At 51.0% G+C, this 24,304-nt stretch overlaps 7 protein-coding genes across 9 annotated transcripts; 6 read left to right on the top strand and 1 right to left on the bottom strand.

The window, feature by feature from the left end:
* The first annotated feature begins 685 nt into the window (after positions 1 to 685).
* PV10_08017 lies at positions 686 to 3,995 on the top strand. Of its 2 annotated transcripts, XM_016372987.1 has the most exons (3): positions 686 to 1,069; positions 1,130 to 2,083; positions 2,139 to 3,995. In XM_016372987.1, exons 2-3 carry the CDS (start codon positions 1,816 to 1,818, stop codon positions 3,761 to 3,763), a joined length of 1,893 nt encoding a protein of 630 aa, XP_016219898.1. In that variant the 5' UTR covers positions 686 to 1,069; positions 1,130 to 1,815; the 3' UTR covers positions 3,764 to 3,995. The 2 variants fall into 2 exon arrangements, with proteins under 2 accessions (XP_016219898.1, XP_016219897.1); XM_016372986.1 differs by having other exon boundaries at positions 686 to 2,083.
* Positions 3,996 to 6,054: 2,059 nt separating this feature from the next.
* On the top strand, positions 6,055 to 7,414 carry PV10_08016 (chlorophyll synthesis pathway protein BchC; the record flags this gene model as incomplete). Its single annotated transcript, XM_016372985.1, has 5 exons — positions 6,055 to 6,193; positions 6,255 to 6,436; positions 6,491 to 6,967; positions 7,019 to 7,124; positions 7,178 to 7,414. 5 exons carry the CDS (start codon positions 6,055 to 6,057, stop codon positions 7,315 to 7,317), a joined length of 1,044 nt encoding a protein of 347 aa, XP_016219896.1. The 3' UTR covers positions 7,318 to 7,414.
* Positions 7,415 to 8,761: 1,347 nt separating this feature from the next.
* PV10_08015 (uncharacterized protein) lies at positions 8,762 to 11,833 on the top strand. Its single transcript, XM_016372984.1, has 2 exons — positions 8,762 to 11,179; positions 11,233 to 11,833. Exons 1-2 carry the CDS (start codon positions 9,141 to 9,143, stop codon positions 11,474 to 11,476), a joined length of 2,283 nt encoding a protein of 760 aa, XP_016219895.1. The 5' UTR covers positions 8,762 to 9,140; the 3' UTR covers positions 11,477 to 11,833.
* A 1,369-nt stretch (positions 11,834 to 13,202) lies between these two features.
* On the top strand, positions 13,203 to 15,695 carry PV10_08014. 2 transcript variants are annotated; one of them, XM_016372983.1, is made up of 2 exons: positions 13,203 to 13,751; positions 13,803 to 15,695. In XM_016372983.1, the coding sequence occupies exons 1-2, from the start codon at positions 13,745 to 13,747 to the stop codon at positions 15,035 to 15,037; spliced, it is 1,242 nt and encodes a 413-aa protein (XP_016219894.1). In that variant the 5' UTR covers positions 13,203 to 13,744; the 3' UTR covers positions 15,038 to 15,695. The 2 variants fall into 2 exon arrangements, with proteins under 2 accessions (XP_016219894.1, XP_016219893.1); XM_016372982.1 differs by having other exon boundaries at positions 13,203 to 15,695.
* Positions 15,696 to 15,875: 180 nt separating this feature from the next.
* On the top strand, positions 15,876 to 17,545 carry PV10_08013 (uncharacterized protein; the record flags this gene model as incomplete). The annotated part of the gene is made up of 1 exon (XM_016372981.1): positions 15,876 to 17,545. Exon 1 carries the CDS (start codon positions 16,325 to 16,327, stop codon positions 17,543 to 17,545), a length of 1,221 nt encoding a protein of 406 aa, XP_016219892.1. The 5' UTR covers positions 15,876 to 16,324.
* On the bottom strand, positions 17,494 to 20,282 carry PV10_08012 (uncharacterized protein). Its single transcript, XM_016372980.1, has 2 exons — positions 19,783 to 20,282; positions 17,494 to 19,695 (listed from the first exon to the last, which is right to left on the bottom strand). Exons 1-2 carry the CDS (start codon positions 20,104 to 20,106, stop codon positions 18,211 to 18,213), a joined length of 1,809 nt encoding a protein of 602 aa, XP_016219891.1. The 5' UTR covers positions 20,107 to 20,282; the 3' UTR covers positions 17,494 to 18,210.
* A 237-nt stretch (positions 20,283 to 20,519) lies between these two features.
* Positions 20,520 to 22,837, top strand: PV10_08011 (pre-mRNA-splicing factor clf1). The gene has a single exon (XM_016372979.1). It carries the CDS (start codon positions 20,709 to 20,711, stop codon positions 22,734 to 22,736), a length of 2,028 nt encoding a protein of 675 aa, XP_016219890.1. The 5' UTR covers positions 20,520 to 20,708; the 3' UTR covers positions 22,737 to 22,837.
* The last annotated feature ends 1,467 nt before the right edge of the window (positions 22,838 to 24,304 follow it).

The following is a 24,304-nucleotide window of genomic DNA, read 5'->3' as shown; positions in this document are numbered from 1 at the left end:
GCCTAGAGGGATGGCAATGCAGCCAAGGCAGGGGTTCGGCATGTATGCGTGATGGTCGTCTTGTCTTGTTTGAAGAATAGTTAGACATGGCAAACTTGGGGATGCTCAAACCTGAATCTTTTCATACAGTTATGCAGTTGATATGGTTACAAGTGAGATGATCAACCCTCTGTGAATTTTTCATTATCTCGCAGTTGCAGTGATGAAGATTGACGAAACAGGAAGTTGACAGGCGACGAGTGGCAGGCACGAGCAGGCACGAGCAGGCCGAGGGGCTCTTTCCTCGCTGCTTCCGAGTAGTTATCAGGGAGGAGCCCAGAGGAGGAAGGTATTGATCACCAATTGTCGCAAAAAGGTCATGGCACAGATGGCTCAGAGACATGTGTTGTCTTGTCCTTGGGTCCTGTCCATGGTCACCATCTTCAATATTCATTATAAGATTCCAAATCAACACAAATTCGCATTGGACGAGAAGGAAACCCACCTATCGTAACCATCAAGAATTATATCGGCTGGAACTCCTCAGAAAGCACAGAGTAAGCGTCGCTGTGAACCCCGGATGTTGGTTCTTCCGTTCCGTAACCCTGGCTCCTCTCAGCCTCACTTCTCAGCTCAGCCTCGTCCACTACAAGGGTTTCGACTGGTACTCCGTAAGTCTCGCACACCAACTCCCGTCATCCTCACCGGCGACTTCCGACCACCAACAGATCTTGTTCTGAGAAGCTACTAAGCAGCACATCCCTTGTCCACTGCACCCTCCTGTGAAGCATCACTTATAGTCCTTCTGGGAAAGTGGTGGTAGCTGATGAATCACGATACCTCATAGAGCACAAGCAAATACGTCATTTGTCCAAGTTCTCACCCACCGTCACATACCCCAGCAGATCCTCGCAATCTAAGCCACTACTCTAATGGTCAACGGAGAGACGTAGGTGGATAGCCTTGTCTCCTCTGGACTGAGAGGCTTTCTACTCTCCCACTGGTCACTTGGACCGCACGATCACGATAACGACGGCGTCAACATTAGGCACACAAGGATATGTCTCTCGCAACTACAATTAAGCCCACAGTTAGCTTTCGCCGCCAACATCTGTCTACTTAGTCCCCTTTACTTACCCGCTCCACGCAGTCATCTCCGAGTGAGACGTCCAAGGATACTTTCGCATCTATGCATTTGGCATGAGAATCCCTCAACCTCTAAAGAACTCCTTGATACGAGATCCATCGCCCCACGGGCGGCATCTCCATGCTCGCGGGAATATATGAACCTGGGACGTCCCAATCATATCACGAGCTCAACATGCCACTGAACTCATGCTGCATGCTTTGATGCCTGCTTCGTGCGAGAGCCAAGCATCGCCAATCGGATCAAGCCATATCACAAATCAGTCATGCAGCCGCGGCCTACCTTCGGCATGCGCCCTTGATTGGAAAACTTCTCAATTCCCATAGCTAAGCCCAGGCTTGCAATCATCAAGCTCTTCATTAGCGACTGGCTAAAATGCTTGAACGTGCGTATCTTTGTTGGCACATGTCTCTCCATGATGGTTCATGACTCTTGACTGGGTCTTCTCACCTCGGTGCACGCCGACCATGACAAAAAGGGCTAGTTGTGTTCGCTGATGTGACCTTCCAGAACATTTGCCTGTTCTAGAGACTGATATCGCACAGTCGCATCCAGATGGCAACCAGCGATATTGCAACAATGTACTCGATGTGCTATATAACTTGCAGAGGCCGTCCTGCTTCAATGGCCTCAACATATCTCCATCGTCCTCATACAAACAATTCGAACTTCATTGTGATAACAACAAAATGCCTGTCGACAATCCTGAGGTCATCCAGGCCGGTGGTCTAATAGACTTGCAAGGTCGCCGCGAGTCTGTGACCAAGGCTACTAGCGAGAAAGCTACCGCAGATGGCCAAAAAAGAGACTCGATATACGACAATCTACCCACCGAAGATGAACTCGAAGGGCCAAATGCTTTGCGCAGAGTTGCAGCCCCTATTCCATGGGCAGTATACACTGTTGCGTTCGTTGAACTTTGCGAGCGATTCTCCTACTATGGCACCCAAGTCGTTTGTAAGTACCTCCAACCACTCATCCACCGAGGCGACACTTGTCTGACCTTTCCAAGATTCCAACTTTGTGAACCATTCGCTGCCTCTTCCAGCTCCCTTTGGACCCTCCGGATCCAATCACAACACCGGAGCGGGCGGTGGTAGCGATCAAGGGATTTCCGGCGCCTTGGGCCAAGGTCTGCAGATTGCCAATGGCATCAACACTTTCAACACCTTCTGGGTTTACTGTGTACCCCTTCTCGGCGCATATATTGCAGATGAACACCTCGGCCGCTACAAGACCATTTGCGTCTCCATCGGCATCGCCATCCTTGGCCACATTGTCCTTGTGCTAAGCGCAATTCCTCCTATCATCACTCACCAAACAACCTGTTTTGCAGTGTTCATGGTCGGCTTGATCATCATGGGGTTGGGCACTGGCGGCTTCAAGCCCAACATTTCTCCACTTGTTGCTGAACAGATAGATGTCCCCGTGGCTTACGTCAAGCGGCTGCCGACTGGCGAGCGTGTCATTGTGGACCCTATCATCACACAAAGCCGAATCTACCATTATTTCTACCTGTTCATCAACATCGGGGCATTGGTTGGTCAGATCGGTATGGTATATGCCGAGAAGTATGTCGGCTTCTGGCTTTCCTTCCTGCTGCCCACTCTGATCTTCCTCACCACGCCGTTCATCATGTGGTGGGGACGTAAGAGGTATACACAGCGACCTGCCTCGGGCTCTGTTGTGTCCAAAGCTTTCCGCGCTCTTTTCTTCGGCATGAAAGGGCGGTGGTCATTGAACCCCTGGACAATGTGGAAGCGCACCCATAACGGCTCTCTATGGGACGCAGTCAAGCCCTCCAACATCCCCGTGTCCCAGCGACCCGCGTGGATGACGTTTGATGATGCTTGGGTGGATGAAGTTCGACGAGGCTTCGCGGCGTGTGCCGTCTTCTCCTGGTACCCTCTGTATTGGCTGGCGTATGGTCAGCTCACCAACAACTTTACTGCCCAAGCAGGAACTATGGCCTTGCACGGGGTACCAAACGATATTGTCAACAATCTTGACCCGTTGGCGCTGATCATTCTGATCCCCATCTGCGATTCCTTCCTCTACCCCGGGCTGCGAAAGATGGGTATTCATTTTAGTGCCATCAAGAAGATTGCCGTGGGATTTTGGACGGCAGCCGCTGCCATGGTGTGGGCGGCAGTTGTCCAATACTACATCTACAAGAAGTCACCTTGTGGATACCAGGCCAACAGCTGCTACAAGGATGATGGCTCCGTCGATCCGGCGCCACTCAACGTGTGGATCCAAAGTGGCTGTTATGTTCTCATCGCCCTGTCGGAGATCTTTGCATCCATCACATCACTCGAGTACGCATACTCCAAGGCGCCCAAGAACATGCGGTCGTTGGTCCAAGCTATTGCGCTCTTTACCAACGCCATCTCGGCCGCCATTGCCGAGGCACTAAATCCTCTGTCTGACGACCCTCTGCTGATCTGGAACTACGGGGTATTTGCCGTGGTTGCCTTCATTGGTGGATGTATCTTTTTGGTACAGTTCTGGAGTCTCGACAAGGAAGAAGATGCACTCAATCTGCTTCCTGAAGGCCATGTGGTGGTTGCCAAGGATGAGGAGCAGAGCTCCATCAATCAACAGACTCCACCGACGACGACCAACGAGAAGTGGTAGAGACTGAAACGACGCGAGGCGGTTCAATAGAGAGCCGAGCACGAGTCTGGGAGGAACGCAGTCATGAATTGCATATGAAGCCAAGGATAAACGACAGGGATTGGGCGTTACGAGGGAGTCGTACAAGATATCCGGATGCATTGGGGCCAAGAGTTTTGTACATTCACATTTATTTGCATGATAGATCTCTTAGACTTGTCAGGCGTTGGTATGCATGTCATTTCAAATCATGGCATTGAAGATGTTCCTCGTTTGTGCTTTGTGCTTTGTGCTTTGTCCTTTACGCGGCTACGGATACGACTACGACGCAAATGTTGAGTGTTGCACGCTATCTACGCTATCGGTAAATGGGGGTTGCCACCCCGGCACTCCATCCAAGAAACCTTTAAGATTCGAAGAACCTCTGTGTGGAGGAGAAGAAAGACAAAAAAAAAGTCCACGATCGAATTGCACAACTGTGTCGCCGATAAGTTCTGTCGTGCGTTGATCATGGCAGGGGACCGGCTTGGAACTGACGCGATTCTTCCCAACTCCAGACAATGGACTATTCACAATGCCAAGGGCAACCCGTATGTGTTACAGGTGGCATGGCCACTAGGATGGAAGTCTAGTACCGAATCCAACGGGGAAGAAGTACCTGTCTTGTATGTATCTTGCGTCTACAGAAGGACCAACTGACGGTGGAGTTTCAACAGCTGGGTGCTGGATAGCAATGCGTATTTTTTTAGCGTCGCCGAAGCAGTTCGACGAGCAGCAGTTCATCCTGGCAGCATATCTGGTATTATAATTGGGGTCGGGTATCCGCCCACAAGCCCATTCCCATTCTATGGACAGCGAAACTGGGATTTGACGCCTCCATCACCAAAGTACGTTCCTCTGGAGGACAAGGATGGGAACAAATTCACTCCTCAACCCGGCGGGGCAAATGAATTTCTCGACTTTATCGTCAACGACGCAAGCAAATTCTTGTTTGAAGAGGCTGAGGCGGGACTCGACAGGAAAACAGTCAAGGAGCACGTGTTGGTTGGACACAGCTATGGAGGGCTATGTACATTGCATGCATTATTCTCCGGTTATCAGACTTTCGACACGTTTGTGGCCGTGAGTCCAAGTATCTTCTGGAACGACAGTTTCATTCTCACGGAACAGGATCGGTTCCTGGCCCAGACGGATGCGATTACAACTCAAAAGAAGCCCAGATTGTTCATCTCTTACGGGCATTACGAGCAAGTCCCACATAGATTGCCAGACTGGACCGACGAGGAGAATGAGAAATGGCAGAAGCACGCACAATCATGGAACACGGCTGGACACGCAGAGACACTAGCCCGCAAGATGACAGAGAGTGGACGCTTCGAAAATGTCCGCTTGAAGTCATACCCAGAAGAAGACCATTTGAGCGTGGCAATATGTGGGATGAATTGGGGTATTTCTTGTGTCCTCAACACGCATCGATTTAAGTAATGGAGGAAGTGAATTCTAGGCGTGCGTGGGTTGTAACGATGTATGATGTTTGATGTGTATCAAGTAGATGATCTTGTCATGATACAAGTAGTCATGATCTTGTCTTGGAGAATGGGAAACGAGAGATGGGAAATCTGATGACGGAGCATGTACACAGTCACAGTCACGGTCTTTAGGTCGCGCCTGCCTTTCCACCAACCCCACGAATGCGCGAGGCAGGAAGTGCGGGGTATTTCTTGTTCCTTCCTCTTTGATCATTACTGCTACCTTGGGAAGGTACCTAGCAATTTTAATTTCTCAGCTTCAACATTGACGTTAACATTGACGACCATGATCAGCTACTACAGAAAGTGAGAAGCCAGTGGACTCTGCGATGGCTATCTTGTGTATGTTTACAGTTCTTGTTTCTGGAGCAGAGAATATGAGGTTGAGAAGAGTGGGACAAAGTTGCTTCTACACTCTGTAACTCTGCTCCTCGAGTTCTACGAGCGATAAGAGGCATCATTCCATGCTCACGACTTGCGAGATTGCAATCATAACAACATCATATGTATACATGGGAGATTTACTTAGTAGATGCATCTCGGATGTTGGTCCTGGACCACCCGAGGTACTTCAAGTGCCGAAAATCTTGGAGACACTGCGGATGTTCGAATTTACGGAGTATATCACAACCGCAGCCCCAGGTGGGGCCAGAACTGGCTCTAAGTAAAGTGAGCACGAACACCGGTGGACTGAAATTTTTGTGATACATACTTCCTGACTCAATTCTCAGATTCTCATTCTTCAATCTCGTGCACTCTAGTCTTACCACACAGTGTGAAATCATGAGAGCCGCACGCTACTATGGCAAAAAGGACATCCGGGTTGAGGAGGTCCCTATTCCAAAACCGGGACCAAACCAATGTCTGATTGAAATTGAATGGTGTGGCATATGTGGTTCTGACCTTCATGAATATATCATGGGTAAGTAGCATCACCATGTTCTGATTCTCCAACAACACCTCTACTAAGCTTCGCGACGCAGGGCCTGTCATGTTCCAGCCAGGTATCACCATTGGCCATGAGTTCTGTGGCCGAGTCAAAGAAGCCCCAAGAGGATCCAAGTTGCAAATCGGTCAAGCTGTCATGATCGACCCTCGAGTCGTGTGCTCTTCATGCTCGCCATGCAAAAGATCCAACGATCACTGTTGTCAGAAGCTTGGCTTTGTGAGTACGCTTTGATCAATTGCCCGAATGATGCTAACCCATATCTTTTGGCAGCTGGGTTGTAGCCCCACCCCAGGCGGAGGGGGTCTCTCCGAGTTCGTCGCCGCCGACGAAGACATGCTCTACCCGCTGCCCGATACTATCGGCCTCGACTATGCCGCCATCATTGAACCCTTGGTCGTCGCATACCACGCCATCAAGACCGTCCCCACTCTGGAAGGCTTAGATGTCCTCATTCTTGGTGGAGGTCCCATTGGCTTAGCCGTGGCCATCGTCCTCCAAGCAGAAAAGGTCAAGAGCATTTCCGTCAGCGAGCCTGCAGAAGCAAGAAAGGCTCAGGCCAAGGGTCTGGTTGACCGCGTCATCGATCCCACCTCAGTCAAGGTCGGCGACGTCTTGCGCGAAGCCACTGACGGAAAGGGCGTCGATATCGTCTTCGATTGTGCCGGAGTTCCGGCTGGTTTGGACACGGCTTTCGACAGCGTCACTCAAGGAGGCACTTATGTTAGCGTGGCATTGTGGGAAAAGCCTGTCAGTTTCCGTCCCCAGTCGAGAACTCCAAGCCGCTGACATGATTTCCAGTTCACCATTCCATTTTTGAATTTCCTTTTCAAGGAAGTGACCATTCTCGCATCATGTTGCTATAATCGCGCCGATTTTGCAGCTGTCATGAAAGTGATCGGAGAAGGTACGTACTTCACATCTATCCCTGGCCATACCTGCACATACTCACACGGCCAGGTAAATATAACGGGTACGAAAAATTGGTAACAAGCCGGATCCCGCTGGAAGATGTGTCAAAGGGGTTTGAAGAATTGGTCAACAACAAAGACAACCAGATCAAAATTATGATATCGCCAAAGTTACGTGCTTCAACGTAGAGGGGGTTTTGCGAGTCGACCGAAGATGGAAGACTTCGTACCAAGGCATGATAATGTGATGACGAGTCTCTAGAGAGTAACAAGAACCAAGATTGCCACCACAACATACCTTCTGTAAGCATGATTCGATAGGGTATGGATTCAACGTCAACGTGCAATCCGTGGATTGAGTTACGACTTTCACTCGAGTACTTACATACACTACTCCGTACGTAGTAAATAATAGAAAAGCGGCAAGCTCATGCCCAGCATCACCCACAGCGTCGCGGAAGAAGCCAATAGAGTATACGCATCAAGCAACGATAGCCGATAAGATCGATGTGAACGTGCATCGCATGGTATTGTGAGCATAGACTCTGAGATTATCGATTCTACTATGATGAAAAATTGTTTTGATTGCAACGGTCGATCGCACGTCGATGTCAGCATCGGGGCCGCAGTCTGAAGTCAAGGGGATAATTGGTGTGGACCTTTAAGCGACGATCCACCGTCACAGATCCCACCGAGGCCTCTGATAGGCTACACGCGATCAAAACTGGATCGTGGGAAATTGACACAATGACAGGCGACCGAACAAGAAACCGCGACAATGACAAGCCAGAATTTCTTTACCACGGTCCACTGGAGGCTAAAAGGCGAGTCCAGGGGTTCTCCTGGAACGACCGTGACCTGCGCTTGAGAGTCTTGACACCTGTGGAAAGGCCTCCTCGGCCGTCAAGTACGTGGCCTGTCAGTGCACCACCGGCAGCCCCCAGTGTCCCCCAGAGCCCCGTGCCCCCGAAACCGCGCGCCCCTGGTTGAGTGCGAGCGTTGCTATGTACGGAGTAGGTACATGTACACGTGTGTCGAACATGGCCACCTGCAAGCCACCACTACGGAGCATAAACAAACAGAGACAAACCCTACGTGGCGAGTACTCTCGAGGGCAAACAATCTATACCCACTGTTTGATCTCAATCTGGAGAATTGATCTTAGGGACGGTGATTCCAATGCCCGATCCTGCACATCCTTCTAGCTCCAGGCACAACCCCGTGAGATTGGCTGTAACCCCTGGTTGCACCCCCAGGCACCAATAACAACCTTGGCCGATGAAGTGGTGGGGGAACCCCATCGCCCTAAGAACGGCGTGGCTTGATAATAAGCTGCCCTAAACTGGGGCATCCCGAGCTTGGGGCTAGCTTAACCCTGCTTCCCAACCAGGCGCCCCGAGTACGGAGTACTGTATGACAACTGGACTCCGTAGGCGTCACCACTCCCTAACATCCTCGCCCGTGGGTGCCTCTAGGTATGCGTAAGCAAGAGTCGGTAGTCGGCAGCTACTCCATCTTCAGTTCTTAGCGTCGTCCACTGGCATGCAGTGGTCCAGACCCTAGACTCCAGACCCATTCACCAGTCATTTGCTTCTCCCTGGACGCTTTCGTCTTTGACCATCTCTCTATTCGTCGTCAACAGTCCATCCACCCGACTCTCTCTTTCGTCTTTGTCGCTCCCTTCTGTCAATTCCCAATCCAGTCACTCCTTTGAGCTGACCTTAGTCTTTCCTTACCTTGTACATACCCTCGACTACGCTTGACTAATTGCCACAACCTCAACAGTGGACGGGTTTCCACACTCCATTTCGCTCGTTTCTCATCGTACCTTGGTCTTGACAACGACAATCGACATCCATTAGAACTCGACGATCTACAAAACCACCACTCCTTGAATCATCACAGCAATCGACCTCGTCACCATGAACTAATAAACACTTCACCTTTGGCCGGATTTGCGACTCGAGAAATCCATCCTCTCCCTCAACTGGGGCTCATCCCACTGTACAAGAATGTCGGATTCCTTCCTCCCCGAACACGAGCCTCAGATCCAAGCTCGAAGTCCATACCCAGCCGCACGCCCAGGCCCCATTCCCGATAACAGACTTGAAAATCTCTTTGTCGAAAAGCCTCCTTCACTGGTTGTGAGGGAGGAGACATCCTCCTCCTTCTCCTTCTCCACCGCGACTGCTTCGACGTCTTGTGGACCCAACGACAAGGCTGGAGCGTGTGAAAAGTATTTTGGCTCGGATGGATCAGGAAACACCCTGCCCATTGTACTGGGCGTGGTCATCCCTCTCGTCATCGCCTTTGCTGTTCTGATTTATCTTCATCGTCGCCACGTCAACAAGCTGAAGAAGGAAGATGCCGAGGATAAGCACAAGTCGTTGGATTTTGGGCTCGGGCATGGCGGTGGAATTGGGCACAACAAGAAAAAGGGTCACAAGTTTCCTGAAATGACCATGGCGTCTGAGAAACGCGAGGAGAGAGGCCGCCAACCACGTGGCCTGTCCATGGACCTGGACATGAACAACCCGTACTTGCTTCCACCAGGACTCCAAGGTTCGCGCGAGTCCCTGCATTCGCTGTCCCGATCGATAAATGGAGAAGACAGATATCGACCCACGGCATTCATTCCTGACGACGGCTCCATACGCTCGCCTTCGAGTGTGCGGGGTCCTGCGGACGACGCCTCGAGCTGGACCGGATCCTCCATTCGTCGATTTGACTACGATTCGAAACAGAATCTTGTTCCTAATGCACAGCCTAATCCTGTTGGCAGACCATCCTTTGGCAGTGCAGCTTCCACAGACCGTGGTCTATCACGTGATAATGACCCTGCTTCTCGAAGGCCTGTCAACAATTCCAACTTGAACCTTCTCGCACCAGGCCCCACGGCGGATGCAAGAGACTCTTTTGTCAGTACAGTCAGCAGTAACGGTCCCGTTAGCGCCCTGCGGGCTAGCAACAACTACCTGGCCCAGTATATCAGCGGTGGCAAAAAGCAAGATCCGGTCACCACTCCCTCAGAACCTGTTGTGTCCCAGACACCTCTGAATGCATCTACTGATCTAGCTGTCCCACCTCCAGTCATTGTCAAGGATGACTATCATTCTCGCCAACCTTCCGCCGTCCCCTCAAGTCTTCAAGAGCCCAACTCTTCGGCGCCCAGTATCACCTTCAATGCTCCCGAGGATAAAGAGGCTGGGCCATCTTTCCAGTACGAAGGACGGGACGTCAGTCATAGCTCTATGGAACAATCAAGCTCTACCTTCACCAACGAGCCAACTACTGACGCTACTCACCAATATACATCTGCCTCATCAACAGAACCGACCCGGAACGACGATCCTTCGCAAGCCCTCGAACCACATGTTCAGAAGGGTGTAAGCACCGACGACGACCAGGTTGACTACTATGACGAATCTGAGGAGTACCCTGCCTATTTTGACAATCAAGATGAGCTTGGCTACGACCCCCGTCGAATTACCTGGGGCACACGACCACTGCCGCCTGATGACCCATCTGAAAACCCAGAGCAAAGGGCCAACCGGATCCGGTCATTTTACAAGGAGTATTTTGACGAGAGCAAGCCACAAGCGCACGAGCAGGACTACTACGATGGCTCAGAAGGATACTATGATACGTACAACCAAGATGCCTACTACGATCAGTCGCAGTATTACCCTCCGAGAGGTTACCCTCCACCACTGGGCTCAGGGCGTCATCGAGCGACCGTGTCCAATGGCAGTTACATGACAGGCCCTCGAGCATTCTCATCAGCCTCCTCACGTGATCAACCACGGTACCCGATGCCACGCAAACAACAACTACCACCACCGAAAGCGTTGAACATCCTCCCCTCACCGCATCTACTTAAAGATGGTGCGACCATGCTTCCAACGGACTTTGCTCCTCCTCAGAAATTCTCCAATCAGCGATCAGGTACGCCGACCAGCCTTCGTGGTGGTGCCAGACCATATTCGCCGGCTGTTCGAGCACACGTTCCCCTGGCTTCGTCGAACGACGATCTGGCAATCATGCCAAGCCCGTGAGTGACCTCCTTACCTTCTAACTAACAATTTGGGCTAATCCACGTGCTAGTCACCAACTGCGGAAGTCGTCGACGTTTTCAGCACTGGACTTTGCCCCGCCCGGGCGGATAAGGGTCAACGATGCGATGAGTGAAACCGGCAGTATCCGGAGCAATGGTTCGGGCTTGTCGGCTCTACATGTTCGAAACATTCGAACTGGCGCTTACCGGGTGTCGCGTATTCCCAAGAACGTAGCCGGGACGAGAGAAGAGATGAATGAAGCACTCAAGCCACAATGGAATCTCAATCGATAGTATCGGTCAGAGCAAGCAGTTACCTGTCAGTTATGGCTATGATCAGAAAGCCACAGCATAGCGGAGGAGTTTTGGCACAGGCAACTCGATGGTCGAGTCCACAAAGCCTTGGAGCTGGGAAGTTTTTGCTCCCATTGTATAGCACAATTATTTTGAGCATAAGCATACAATGAAAGACCCGATACATAGGGTGAGATTTGAGTAAGCGATTGGCGATTTGCATGAGAGATATTGCAGTGTGAACCTCCAGGGCTTGGCCACTTTGAGCTTGATCTCAATATGCCTCGTGACGCTACGATCGACTTTTACTATGACTACGAGGACGAGTTGATGAATGGTTCATCAAGTGGATTGAGACATTCAAGGGTGTAAAAGGCAGTTCTCGGCTGGTATAAACTCTCAGTGGGGTGAAATTGGTGCTGCAAAGATCCTGCAAGGTGGCCACGTGAAAGCAGCACAACAGGGCATCTGGAATTCGATCACTCATACATATTGACTGTACGAGTACACCACAACAACAACTCCGAAATCGCTAGATGCAAGACGCATGATATTTATTCATTTAAGCGATGCTGTGTCGAAGCTCAAGCTCCGACTGGATGAAGCGGCAACGAGGCGGCAACTGGCCGATTGGATGTATCTAAATCTGGAAGCCTCAGAAAGTGTTAGCTATGAGAGCCAAGAAGTCGACTGCGCTCCTACAGTTTGTCAGGACACACAGCATGCCACGGCTGGCAACACTTTCTTTTGCACAACGCCTCGTCAATCTTGACATTGACATGAGCAATTAAAGTAATACAGCATGTTTCTCTCCACCTGCACAGCGGTCCCAAGCAGGCGGATACACTGCCAGACTGCAATTTTGCACGATACGGTTTGAAGCAGCCACAGTACCATGGGAGTGAATTTCGAAGAGCAGCATGTTTGAAGTCCACGTTTATCGTGATAGGCGACAAGCTTTGGAATGGTGCGAGACATGCTAGACCTGGGTGGGAAAAGTCAGCTCCTGCAATTGGGAATCAGACGATACTATTGGAGAGGCTGCCTATAATCACCTAGACGGGCAGGCCGATCTTGTAACGGCGAACCAAATATTGGATCCAACCATGCCGAAAATGGTCAGGGCTGGTGTTTAAGAGGAGCTAGCTGACACTTGACTCGGAGTTGGGTCCCCTAGGCCCCCTACCAAAGTCTCATGTCCCTTGGACCTTGGACAACGGGGCTTATGGTGGTAGGGAATCAGCAAGAGAATCCAGGTGGGTGGCGTGGTTTGGCTGAATCGTGAATGATAGTCAAACAGTGAGTGGGCATGGGCCAACAGGCGGGAGCACACTCCACAACACTCAGTTCATGGGCTTTGCGAGGACTTGATCCATCATGTCCCCCAGCCAGCCCGTGACCTCTGGCCTCTCGGCCCTAGACCTCCGCCTAGACCTCTCGGGCTTGGTCTTGGGGTGAGAAAAAAGTGTTGCAGTCTGGCCCAGCTGATCCAAAACTCAGGGTCACTCTCACTCCCCGTCGGGTGCACGGCTGCAGTGAATCAGCGCACCATGCCGTGTATGCACACTCCCGGTCGCCAACTGGGTTTAGTGATGCGGTAGTTTATTTTTCCCACTACGAACAGTACTGCCACCTACCACCTACCACCCACCGTCGCCGAGAATCTGGGAAGGGCACCGCACCACCTCTGCACACTACTGACTAACTTATTGGCACTGGCACAGCACTGCTACCACCCCCCAAGAACCGCTTTCTTGAGCCTTTCTCATCTCGCCTCCATCTCTTTTGCTGCCATCTTCTCACCCACCTCCTCCCCAACCTCAAACCTCAATCTCATCCTCCCATCAACCATCACCATCCTCATCCTCATCCTCGCACGCCCTCGACATTCATAGCCGTCGTGCGATCCAGTGCTCGCCTACGTTTGTCCCTATCTATACTGCACACCAGCATTGCTCTGGTTGCATACATTCGCTTGATTGTGGACTGCCGCGGCGCCTGGACGTGTTTATTGCATCGCTTACCCAGGGACTCGGTCTTCAAACAGGCTTTTGACACCTCCCTTCCTCTTCCATCCCTCCTTGGTGTAACGCCCCTCTACCATAATACCTTTCAACATACATTTTAACAACTTGTTTTCGACTCCCAAATCCCTCCCGTTGGGTTACCAATCTACCTTGACGAGCCGGTGAATCCAGCTCACCTCCCATTAACGAGCCAACTCTTCCATTACTTGCGAATTGCTCAATCTCCCCTCTAGACCTCGCAATGGCTGGTATGTTCATAACGCTAATCTCTCCCACGGCTGTCCCTAATAACTCAACAGATAACACCACCGATTCCGCGGTTCCAACCACCAGCGACCAAATCACCGACTCGGTCAGCATTACAACCATCACCACGACATCACTGAGTTTGACAACTTCACCAACCACAACCATCACCATCACTGATACCTCGACGACTACGCCTGATGAGCCTACCACGACTCCCCCACCAGATACCCCCACCACCATCACATCAATCACCTCGGAACCTCCTTCCACTACCTTTGTCGAACCAACTACATCAGAGAGTGTCATCGATGTGACCACAACCACGACTATTACACCACCACCTCCCGAGTCTACCACCCCAACACCCACAAGCCCTTCCGTCATTGTAGTCACATCAACACAGCACCCTACAACCTCCGACTTGCCAACCAGTCTCACAACTAGTTCACGAACATCGCCAACTCCCTCGGCCCTGAGCGCATCGGACTCTGCCTCAGGAGGCTCAGGAGGTCTGAGTTCCGGCGGAAAGATTGCAATTGCCGTCATCATCCCTATTGTCGCCATCGCCGCTGCCTTCATCATCGGCTTCTGCTGGTGGAGGAAGAGAAAGAACCGGAAGAACAACGAAGAGTTGCGAAAGAATGAAATGGCAGAGTATGGTTACAATCCCAACAGTGATCCGACATTAGTCGTTGGCGGTGCTGCCTATACGGACAATGCTTCCGAAGCTCAGGATGAGAACAGTGGTTATCGTGGATGGGGTGCGACATCTTCAAATCGAAAAGCTTCCACCACCCTAGGTTCCAATGGGCGTGGAGCAGGTGGCCCGGCAATGTCTGAAAGCAGCAGCCAACCAGGTGGCTATGCACATGGCTCACCAAATGCTGCATCCGACCAATACTCCGCCGACCCATTGATGAATGGACACCCAGAAGGCACCGACGGTGTTGGAGCGTTGGGTGCTGCCACTGGTCTAAACAGGAACCGAAGTGGTGCAGCAGGTGTCCGCCGTGGGCCCTCGAATGCCTCTTCGACTTACTCGGAAGGACATGTCTCGGAAGTCTCGTCCGACAATCAGAGCTATCCTGGCCCCTATTACCAGGACGAAGTTCCCTACAACATTTACAACGACGCAGCTCCAAGTCATGGTCCATTTGGCGACGGCTCGTTCGGTGGTGCCGGCGGCCAACCCGTGATACGAGATGTGCAAGCGAGGAGAAACACTCGTATCGAACGAGCACCGACATTCCCTCAAACACAAGGGGGGATCTCACAGAATTTCTAAACCAAAGCATTGATCACACGAATCTAGTTCATGTTAATGAGGCGTCAATTTGTCGGCTGGTTTTGTTGGCCGCCGCATCTACTCATCGTTGGAGTTGGAATGGCCCTAGTCAAAGGGAAAGCATGGTGCAGATCATAGTGGTATCATTGTTTTGGACCCAGCTGTGCTCACAGGAATTGTTCAACTCTTGACGAATTTCTTATGCGGAAGGTGATTTGGATAAAAGTCGGTTATACGCAGCAGCTGCACCACGTCCGGTCCAACGGTCGCATGGCTGTTTCATCCAGCTGCAGATTGAATGTCAGATACTGCGCTCGAAATGGGTGTGTCATCTCGATCAAGTTATTTGCGTCAAGAAGAGAAGAAGTATGAGATACTTTGGTCAACACCGACGACAGTGTTGGCATCATGGTTGAGACAATGTCTATATCTCGATATCGTGTCTATATAACTTAATTATTCTCCGGCTTTTCGTATCAATACAATGTACGTGGGTGAGCTTTGGAGTCAGAAAATGTCATAGAGTACGCTCTATTTGGAAAGGGTTTGAACTCTTCATCAGGAGTGGCCGATTCGCTTCTAATTGTTGTGAAGTTGACCACGACCAACATTGCATCACTACTTAGGTTTCCATTTTGACATACAGAGTAAGGTCCTTGTACGCAAACACGTCACAAATCTACTAAAACCTTCCGATTTGTTAATAATTCCTAGAAACCCATCCTGTGAATGATGTGACTCACATCTTTTTGAGTGTCCTTGCTTTGATTCGTTCTTGAATACTATTTGGTCTAAATGCGGACGAATATAAAAGTCTGCTCTTCTGACACTACCACACGGAACAACGAATTTGTTTGATATCCCACCTTAACCCGAGAAGAAATCTGTATTTCACTGTTTTCATAGCATCAGCTCAACTACTAAATCGGCTCGGCAGCACCAATATCCAATCACCCCGAAATTGGAATCCCAAAGCATCGTGCTTCTCCGTGCAACCTTGCCAGACGGACAGCGAAAGTTTCAGCAGCATCATATCGTTGGCTTCAACCCTTCTGGCCACGCCCACACTACAAGAACTGTGGTTTCCTGGTCACGTCTGCCTGTCGACCAAGAGATTTATCTGACATATTTGTCCGTTTCGTCATTGTCAAGTTCATCGTCGGCTCTCAGGCACGCGCTCAGACAGGCGTGAAAGCCCCAAGACCAAATACCTGTTGTCCCTTGCATCCTTCTTTCTTCACATCTCACCACCATCACATCTGCCAACGCTCCTCTAGCCTGCTTGTCATGTCGCTACAAGATGCATCCATCAACGCGGGTGGCCACGACCGGGACTTGAATAAAGACCGACACGGTCGTGGCCAAGGCAAAGGCGCAAATCGAGGGCATGGACGAGATAGAGGTTCCAACAGGGGACAACCACGGACGGTGCAGATCTCCAAAGCCATGTCTCGACTTCTACGACATGCGGCAATCGAGGAAAAGATCCCCATCGACCAGCAGGGCTATGTTCGCATGGATCATCTACTGAATTGGCAGAGGCTCCGGAGCATGACTCCGCCCGTGTCATTTCAGGACGTTGTCGACGTTGTACAGGAGAGCGATAAAAAGCGATACGGACTCAAGCACGTGGGAGCAACGCCAACAGACCAAGATGGGAGCCCTTCCTCGTCGAAGCCAGCCGCCACTCCACCTGAATCCGAATCTACGTCAGAAACAGAAAAGGCCATCGCCGTGTTTCGATCTTCCGTGGGCATGGGCGACGCCACACCAAGTCACTTCTTCATCCGCGCTACCCAGGGCCACAGCATGAAGACAGTTGAGGCTGAGAATCTCCTGACCCCCATATCGCTCGAAGATCCCTCCAGCGTTCCCGAAACCGTGGTTCACGGCACCTTCTACGGTGCATGGAGGCCCATTTTGACCACCGGTGGGTTGAAGAGCATGACTCGAAACCACGTGCATTTTGCCACAGGGCCGACTATCGAGACGGTGATGAAGAAGATTAGGAGGCCGAACCCGGCCGAAGGAGATGATAGACCCCAGAGCATCGACCAAGCTCAAAGTCAAACTCAAGATAAAGGTCCAGAACAAGAACAACAACAAGAACAAGAACAAGCTCTAGCGTCAGAACTCGATCAGAATAAAGTCATTAGCGGCATGCGGTCCGACGCACAGATTCTCATCTACATTGACATTCGCAAGGCGTTACAGGATGGGGCGGCCAAGGGCATCAAGTGGTGGAGGAGTGAGAATGGAGTCATCCTTACCGATGGAATATCAATCGACGATGATCAGTCAGACGGTCAACTCAACAAAATCGTTCCTATGGCCTACTGGTCCGAGGTCGTCGAGATCAAGGAGGGCCTGGGCACTTTGTGGAGACAAGGAGAAGGTGTCGTCCAGGAGTTACCCGATAGATTGAGCAGCCGAGCTGTTCCCAGGGGAAAAGCTGGCGGGTATAGAGGGAGAGGTGGGAGGGGGTCAGGAAGAGGGAAGCGCGGTTGAATCTTCGATTAGAACCACGAGATTCGCATACAAGATGAAGAGTATCAAATGGTACGGGCAGCTTGTGCTCCTTGAATCGGCTTTTCTTGTTCTCTGATTCCCAGGAATTCAAGGCAGTGATCAAAGCGATCGCTCATTGACGTGCCGTGTGGTCAGCTCTACTATACTTGACTTCAGCCTCTTTGTGCATGTTAACACACTGGTCTGCTAGTCGTTCCCGATACACCAATGAAGCTTGAATGGAAGCTTCTGTATCCTCAGCCTTCGATTCAGGGAAAAGGACAAATGACTACCACTGGCATCGCGTGGCTGTCGCGATTCCCCAATAAGCATATAGTCCTCCGCTTGTGGTTCTCTGTGCTATAGACTGGTTCGTCTTGAATTTTTGATGTGTATGGAGGGCAATGGAAGACTGATATCACTGTCTGTCCACAGCTCAATCGTGCCACTCTCAGGCCCGATATGTCAGGGATATTGGCCATCGCTGAATCAAGATAAGCTGATCGTAGACGCTCAGGCCAGACGTACCGCGGACGATGCATCGTATCGTCAGACAGAAGACGTTCAGAGTCGACCCAAAAGGCAGGCAGACTTGGTCTGCTTCAGTCGTTAATGGAACCCGTATGATGATCTCGGTAGAAAGTGATGCTCGGGGATGGTTTATCTCATTTTGGCGGTGCAGGAGGAGGCCCCATGTTAACTCTCTTTGCTGTTGGCAATTGAGGCACTTTGAATCCTCCATCTGCTTTGGAACCAATCTGTGTAAAGGTACCGCTGGAAAAGTATCCTGCATTTTCTCTTTCGCGTTTGCGTTTGAGTTCTGCTTGTACTTTGGGGTCCACCAGCTCCAACCCTTGCACAGGAGTGAACGCAATGGAACTTGCTGTCCCCGCGTTTGCGCCAACTCCTGATGTTCGCAGCCCAGAATTTCTCAGGCTGGTTGCATTTCCCCCCATGGTGGAACCGAACGCCTTGAGTGATGTGTTCATCCCACTGTTGAGACTGGTTGCAGTCCCAGCAGCTCCCCAGCCGGGATTCTTCTTGCTTAATTTGGCCATTGTTCGTCGATCGATTTGGGTGGCTCGAATTCTCCCATCGTTCTGCTGGCCGATCATGCCGAGACCCACTGTGCCGTCACCTGTGCCGTAACCCGTCTCCCTTTCTTCTTTGCCAAATGCCATCCTATTCTGTTGTTTCCTCAGCTCGGTCATAGCATTTGCCTCTTTGGCTTTTCGAGCTCTTCTTCCTCCACGTTTTCTGGCTGGCTTGTCGTCAGGGGCAGGTAATGCCCTTGGGCCGCGGTTGGGTGGCGGCTCTGTCAATTTGTCAAGTCTTCGAAGGCAGTCGTCACGCAGTTGTTCGCCAGTGGAGCCGTCGGGGGCTTGGTGAACGCTGTCAACTCGAGCCGCAAGAACCAACTTGGCGGAAACGATCCGCATCGCCTGGACTTTAAGGTCCGTTGGAATACTCTGAATTAATGGCGAGTGGTAGAGATAGCCCTGTTGCCGGATGCCGACATTGGTTGCGAGACCACTTTGCTTTTGCTTTCTCGATCCCATGGCCGGTACATTTCGATCTGGAACCTTGGCTAGACCCTTGAGACCGCCAGCGAAGTTCAACAATTGAGCAGCAGTAAGAGATCCGATTAGAGTGGTTAGGTTTGGAGCGAATACGTTCATCCTTGATTGCACGTATCCTGTCAGAATTATCTTTGCCTTGTCTAGCTGAAGCACCATTTCACAGGCCCGCAGGGTTGCTTCCAGTTCTGATTCGGTGAGATCTTGACCCTTTGTTGTGGTGGCCTCGACACTGACAACCATCAGAGTCGGGCCGTCGAGAATAGAGCGAAGAGGAACGCCGACAATGTTATCGGCGGACGAAGCAATTGTTTTGATGTTCTCGAGAGGGCCGTTTTTGATGATGGCAACCGATTTGGCATAGTCTAGAGGATTTGTGACCAGTGTTTCCAACTCAGGAAAACGGGCAGAGTAGTGATCCCTAATGAATTTGTGGACCAAAACAATTTCGCTATCGATCTGGGTGGAAAGAGAATTGGACTGGGTCAGGAGAGCATATTCTGGGTTGTCTTCAACGGAGCCGATGGTTGTCGTCCTTTGTTGGGGAGGGATGTTCTGATAGTGAGCGATTTTCTGGAGTGCGGGCGATAAGTCAGGGCTGCTTGAGCAAAGTTGTAAATGGACGCAAGTATCACACGTGGGACAAAATGCTAGACATACCTCGAGCACTGGTTGTAGAGTCTTCATCAAGCCTGCAACGCTGCGCACATCTCGAACACCACCGAGTCGCATTTTTTCAATCTTTGCCTTTGTGTCATCTTCATCGTCTGCGGCATCATGGCCAGCAGCATTTCTCGCCGCGAGCTCCTCGTCTTCTTCGTCCTCGTCGGCTTCTTCATCACCATCTAGTTCCATTCCGGGAGATTGCGCCGAAGTCGGCTTCTCGTCCCCAAGGGTTGTGTCCTGTCCGCCATTCTGGCCATCTTCTTGTTCCGAGCCCGAATCCTCGAAATCGTTGAGTAACTCGTCGGCAAGGGTTGCCATCACAGAGGCAGGAAGGAGATGGCAACTGCGGATAGTCAAGAGTGGGACTGCGTAAGTCAGGCGAGAAGCAGCATGGGAACCTGTTGCGATCGTACAGTCTAATTGAGTTGCGACCTTGAGGTTGTAGACTAGACTTGTGAGTTAGAGGCAGGAAGATGTCGAAAAGTTGAAAGACGTCAAGGCGGTCGACTCTCATGGACTTTTATGAACCGAAGTCTCAAGATGGAGGAAGACAAGGCTGCTTTAACGGCCGAGAGTTCAGTAGTGACTCGAGGTTGCCTAATGCCAGCCAAAATTCCGGAGACAAATATCTTGGCATTTTCTCCGCAAACTCAACCTTAAGGCAGCAACTGCGTTTACTACAAACTAGAGACTCGTGGTAAGGTTCTTGCGACCAAATCTTCATCCACTCACCACCGCTCACCACCACTCACCACCAGGTGTGCAGAGTTTCTCTAAAACCAGAGGGCGCCTGTGGTGCTCCTCTCATATGTTCCGTAACCTATTTCTCGCAACATAAGGACTCAGGCCTGCCAAATTTCCAAGTCTTGAAACCCAGCAAAGTTGTGTTGCCTCGCTGGACACCGTCCGCAGCCTCCACCATGGATTCCTCAAGAGGCCCTCCAAGGGTCAAGAATAAGGCACCAGCGCCTCAACAAATCTCGGCCGAACAACTACTTCGAGAAGCGGTCGATAGACAAGAGCCGGGATTACAAGCGCCAACCCAGAGATTCGCTGATCTAGAAGAACTTCATGAATTCCAAGGCCGCAAGCGCAAGGAATTTGAAGACTATGTCCGACGAAACCGGGTTAATATGAACAACTGGATGCGCTATGCTCAGTGGGAACTGGAACAGAAGGAGTTCAGGAGAGCTAGGTCTGTGTTCGAACGAGCGCTCGATGTCGACAGCACGAGTGTAGTTCTATGGATTCGGTACATCGAGGCGGAAATGAAGACGAGGAACATCAACCATGCTCGGAATCTTCTCGACAGAGCCGTCACCATCTTGCCTCGGATCGACAAACTCTGGTACAAATATGTCTACATGGAGGAAACCTTGGGCAACGTCCCTGGTACCCGACAAGTATTTGAAAGATGGATGAGTTGGGAACCGGATGAGACTGCCTGGCTGGCATACATCAAACTAGAGAAACGGTATGGAGAGTATGACCGAGCTCGAGCGATCTACGAACGTTTCACCATCGTCCACCCAGAACCGCGCAACTGGATTCGCTGGGCAAAGTTTGAGGAGGAAAACGGAACGAGCCAGCTTGTCCGGGATGTCTTTGGCGTTGCCATTGAATCTCTGGGTGACGATTTCATGGACGAAAAATTGTTCATCGCCTATGCCAAGTATGAGGCCAAGCTGAAGGAGTTTGAACGAGCCCGGGCAATCTACAAGTACGCACTAGATCGATTACCGCGCTCACAGTCGGTAAATCTGCACAAGTCATACACGCAGTTCGAAAAGCAATTCGGGAATCGGGAGGGGGTCGAAGATGTGATCCTTGCCAAGAGGCGAGTGCAATATGAAGAACAGTTGAAAGGCAACCCACGCAACTATGACGTGTGGTTTGACTTTGCGAGACTAGAAGAGACAGGTGGTGACGTGGAGCGGACCCGCGACGTGTATGAGCGTGCGATTGCGCAAGTCCCGCCTTCACAGGAGAAACGACACTGGCGACGGTACATCTACCTGTGGATTTTCTATGCTTTATGGGAGGAAATGGACACCAAGGACACGGAGCGAGCGAGGCAGGTGTACCAAGAATGCCTCAAGTTGATTCCGCACAAGAAATGGACGTTTGCCAAGATCTGGATCATGAAGGCGCAGTTTGAAGTGCGACAGATGCAACTACAGGCGGCCAGGAAAACGCTGGGGCAAGCAATTGGAATGTGTCCAAAGGACAAGCTTTTCCGAGGCTACATTGAGCTTGAAAAACGACTCTTCGAATTCGTCAGATGTCGCACGCTGTTTGAGAAACAGATTGAATGGAACGCGTCCAATAGCCAGGCGTGGATTCAATTTGCCGAGTTGGAGAGAGGTCTGGATGATTTGGACCGAGCTAGAGCCATTTACGAGCTTGGGATCGAACAGCCAACACTGGACATGCCGGAATTGGTGTGGAAGGCGTACATCGACTTTGAGGAATACGAAGAAGAATATGACCGGGCGCGAGCGCTATACGAGCGACTGTTGCGCAAGACTGATCACGTCAAGGTCTGGATCAACTATGCACGATTTGAGGTGAACGTGCCTGGTGCCGACGAGGAGGAAAGTGGAGATGAAGAAAAAGTGAGCGAGGATGCCAAACGGCGGGCACGTCAAGTGTTTGAACGAGCACACGAGGTGTTCAAGGACAAGGAGATGAAGGAAGAGCGGGTAGAATTGTTGAACGCATGGCTGTCGTTCGAGCAGACACATGGATCGGCGGAAGATATCGAGAAGATGGAGAGGCAAATGCCACGCAAGGTCAAGAAGAGGAGGAAGATGGAGGAAGACCGATTCGAGGAGTACATCGACTACGTGTTCCCTGCGGATGACGAGAGCGCAGCAAAGATGTCCAAGTTGTTACAGATGGCACACCAGTGGAAGGCGCAGCAGCAAGTCAATGGGTCGGGAGAGTAGGTAGATGGGATGTGAGAGTCATTAGTCTCTGGAGCCATTATTAATCGGTATAGCCGTGGCACTTGGAGAGTAAGAAAAGCGCAATTTCATGTGCAGCGATCCCTGTTCTTGGGCAGACGTGCTGGATCGGCGCTGACACGATGCTGTGTACGTTTATGTACATATCACACATCCATACTGTACATATGTAAAGGGTGTCATGTCACGTACGTCCTACCATCCTACCACAGATGTCGAAAATGGGGAAAGGACTCTGGCACACGTTACGTCATGATATCGTTGCCAGAATGGAGCACTACTCCGTAGAGCGTTGGGCTGGTGGAGCATTGGATGCAGACAATCTTGCAGATGGAGAATTTGAGGCAGCAGCAAGGCTTGGGACTGACGATCTGCGTCAAAAACGAAGTGAGGAAACCGGCCAGTAATTCCAGCCGCCGTTGCGATCGGCGAGGTCGAAGGGTGGGAGACGGCGGCTGACATAATATGAAATATGTCTCAAACTTCACCTGATCAACGTTCAGGATTGGTTGAAAGGTCCAATGACTAGAAAGATGGTGTGAAGCTAAACGCAGTAATGATTGGCTCAGATGGCTCTGTGCCTGTCGCGCTCCACGGCAAACCCCCGTCGTTCCTTCCCGTGTACCTGCACTAGTGCTCCTTCTGCACTCCCCAGAGCAACCGACGCTCTTTGGCCAAACACGATTGAAACACCACCTCCTACACCCAACCCACTAGCCTTTTACTGAGGTTGCACCCATCCTCCCATCGTAGGTTATGGAGTGCCATTGATGTGATAATTTTTTGTTTTGAAAATTTGTAGCCATCGAAGAGGTACAGCAGATCGACGTGGGTATGGGTGGGACAAGCTTGAGAGGGGTTGCCACTTAGATGAGTAGCCCCTCGGCCTCGTGTCACGACTTATTACCTTGTATGGACCTACCAAAGAAAGGTTGACTGTGCCGCGCAAGCACCTAAATTCTTCGCCCTCCTCATCGAAGTCACGCCCAAAACTCAGGCAGCCGCATGACCACGGCGAGTGCATCAAATCTGTGAAGATGAGTTGGTGAGACCTGATTCACCCAACCCTGTTTTCTTATTGGCGTCAGCATCTCCCCGGCTTGTACCAATTGCCCTTCGGCTAGTAATGTCCGTCCATTCGTGGCCAGGCTGTCACACCTCGAGAAGATACCGCGCCTATAGTCTTGCATGTCCCCGGTAGATGCAGGCCTTCTCAAGACCTAATGACTGGTCTGGAAACATCCTACCATTCTCCAACGTCTACTCCATACAGCTTTTTCTGCCACCACAACTCAACTTCTCATTCACACCCCTTGTTCAAATAACTCATTTCCATTCATTTTGATCAACGCACTGGACTCAGAGGTCGCTTGACAAGCCCTACGCAGACAGTAGTACGAGCGTCGAATAATTTTTGCACGAGTTTCCATCTGTAAATTTACCCCCGGCCACGACCAAGGACCCACCCCTTCGGCAGCATTCCAAACACCCTTCCGCCAATTGCTTACTCTTAGTTTCCTCCCCACAGGCAATCACCCTCCTGTCAATCC

Source organism: Exophiala mesophila (assembly GCF_000836275.1).
Source record: "Exophiala mesophila strain CBS 40295 unplaced genomic scaffold supercont1.6, whole genome shotgun sequence".
Classification (NCBI taxonomy): Eukaryota; Fungi; Ascomycota; class Eurotiomycetes; order Chaetothyriales; family Herpotrichiellaceae; genus Exophiala; species Exophiala mesophila.
The sequence above is the reverse complement of the archived record's forward strand: the minus strand, read 5'-3'. Positions and strand labels throughout refer to the sequence as shown.

Coding starts and splice junctions, on each gene's coding strand:
- PV10_08015 (XM_016372984.1), top strand. CDS start 9,141: ATGTCGGATTCCTTCCTCCCCGAACACGAGCCTCAGATCCAAGCTCGA. Junction 11,180..11,232: donor CTGGCAATCATGCCAAGCCC/GTGAGTGACCTC, acceptor TCCACGTGCTAG/TCACCAACTGCGGAAGTCGT.
- PV10_08017 (XM_016372987.1), top strand. CDS start 1,816: ATGCCTGTCGACAATCCTGAGGTCATCCAGGCCGGTGGTCTAATAGAC. Junction 2,084..2,138: donor CTATGGCACCCAAGTCGTTT/GTAAGTACCTCC, acceptor GACCTTTCCAAG/ATTCCAACTTTGTGAACCAT.
- PV10_08012 (XM_016372980.1), bottom strand. CDS start 20,106: ATGGCAACCCTTGCCGACGAGTTACTCAACGATTTCGAGGATTCGGGC. Junction 19,696..19,782: donor CTCTACAACCAGTGCTCGAG/GTATGTCTAGCA, acceptor CCCGCACTCCAG/AAAATCGCTCACTATCAGAA.
- PV10_08014 (XM_016372982.1), top strand. CDS start 13,745: ATGGCTGGTATGTTCATAACGCTAATCTCTCCCACGGCTGTCCCTAAT.
- PV10_08011 (XM_016372979.1), top strand. CDS start 20,709: ATGGATTCCTCAAGAGGCCCTCCAAGGGTCAAGAATAAGGCACCAGCG.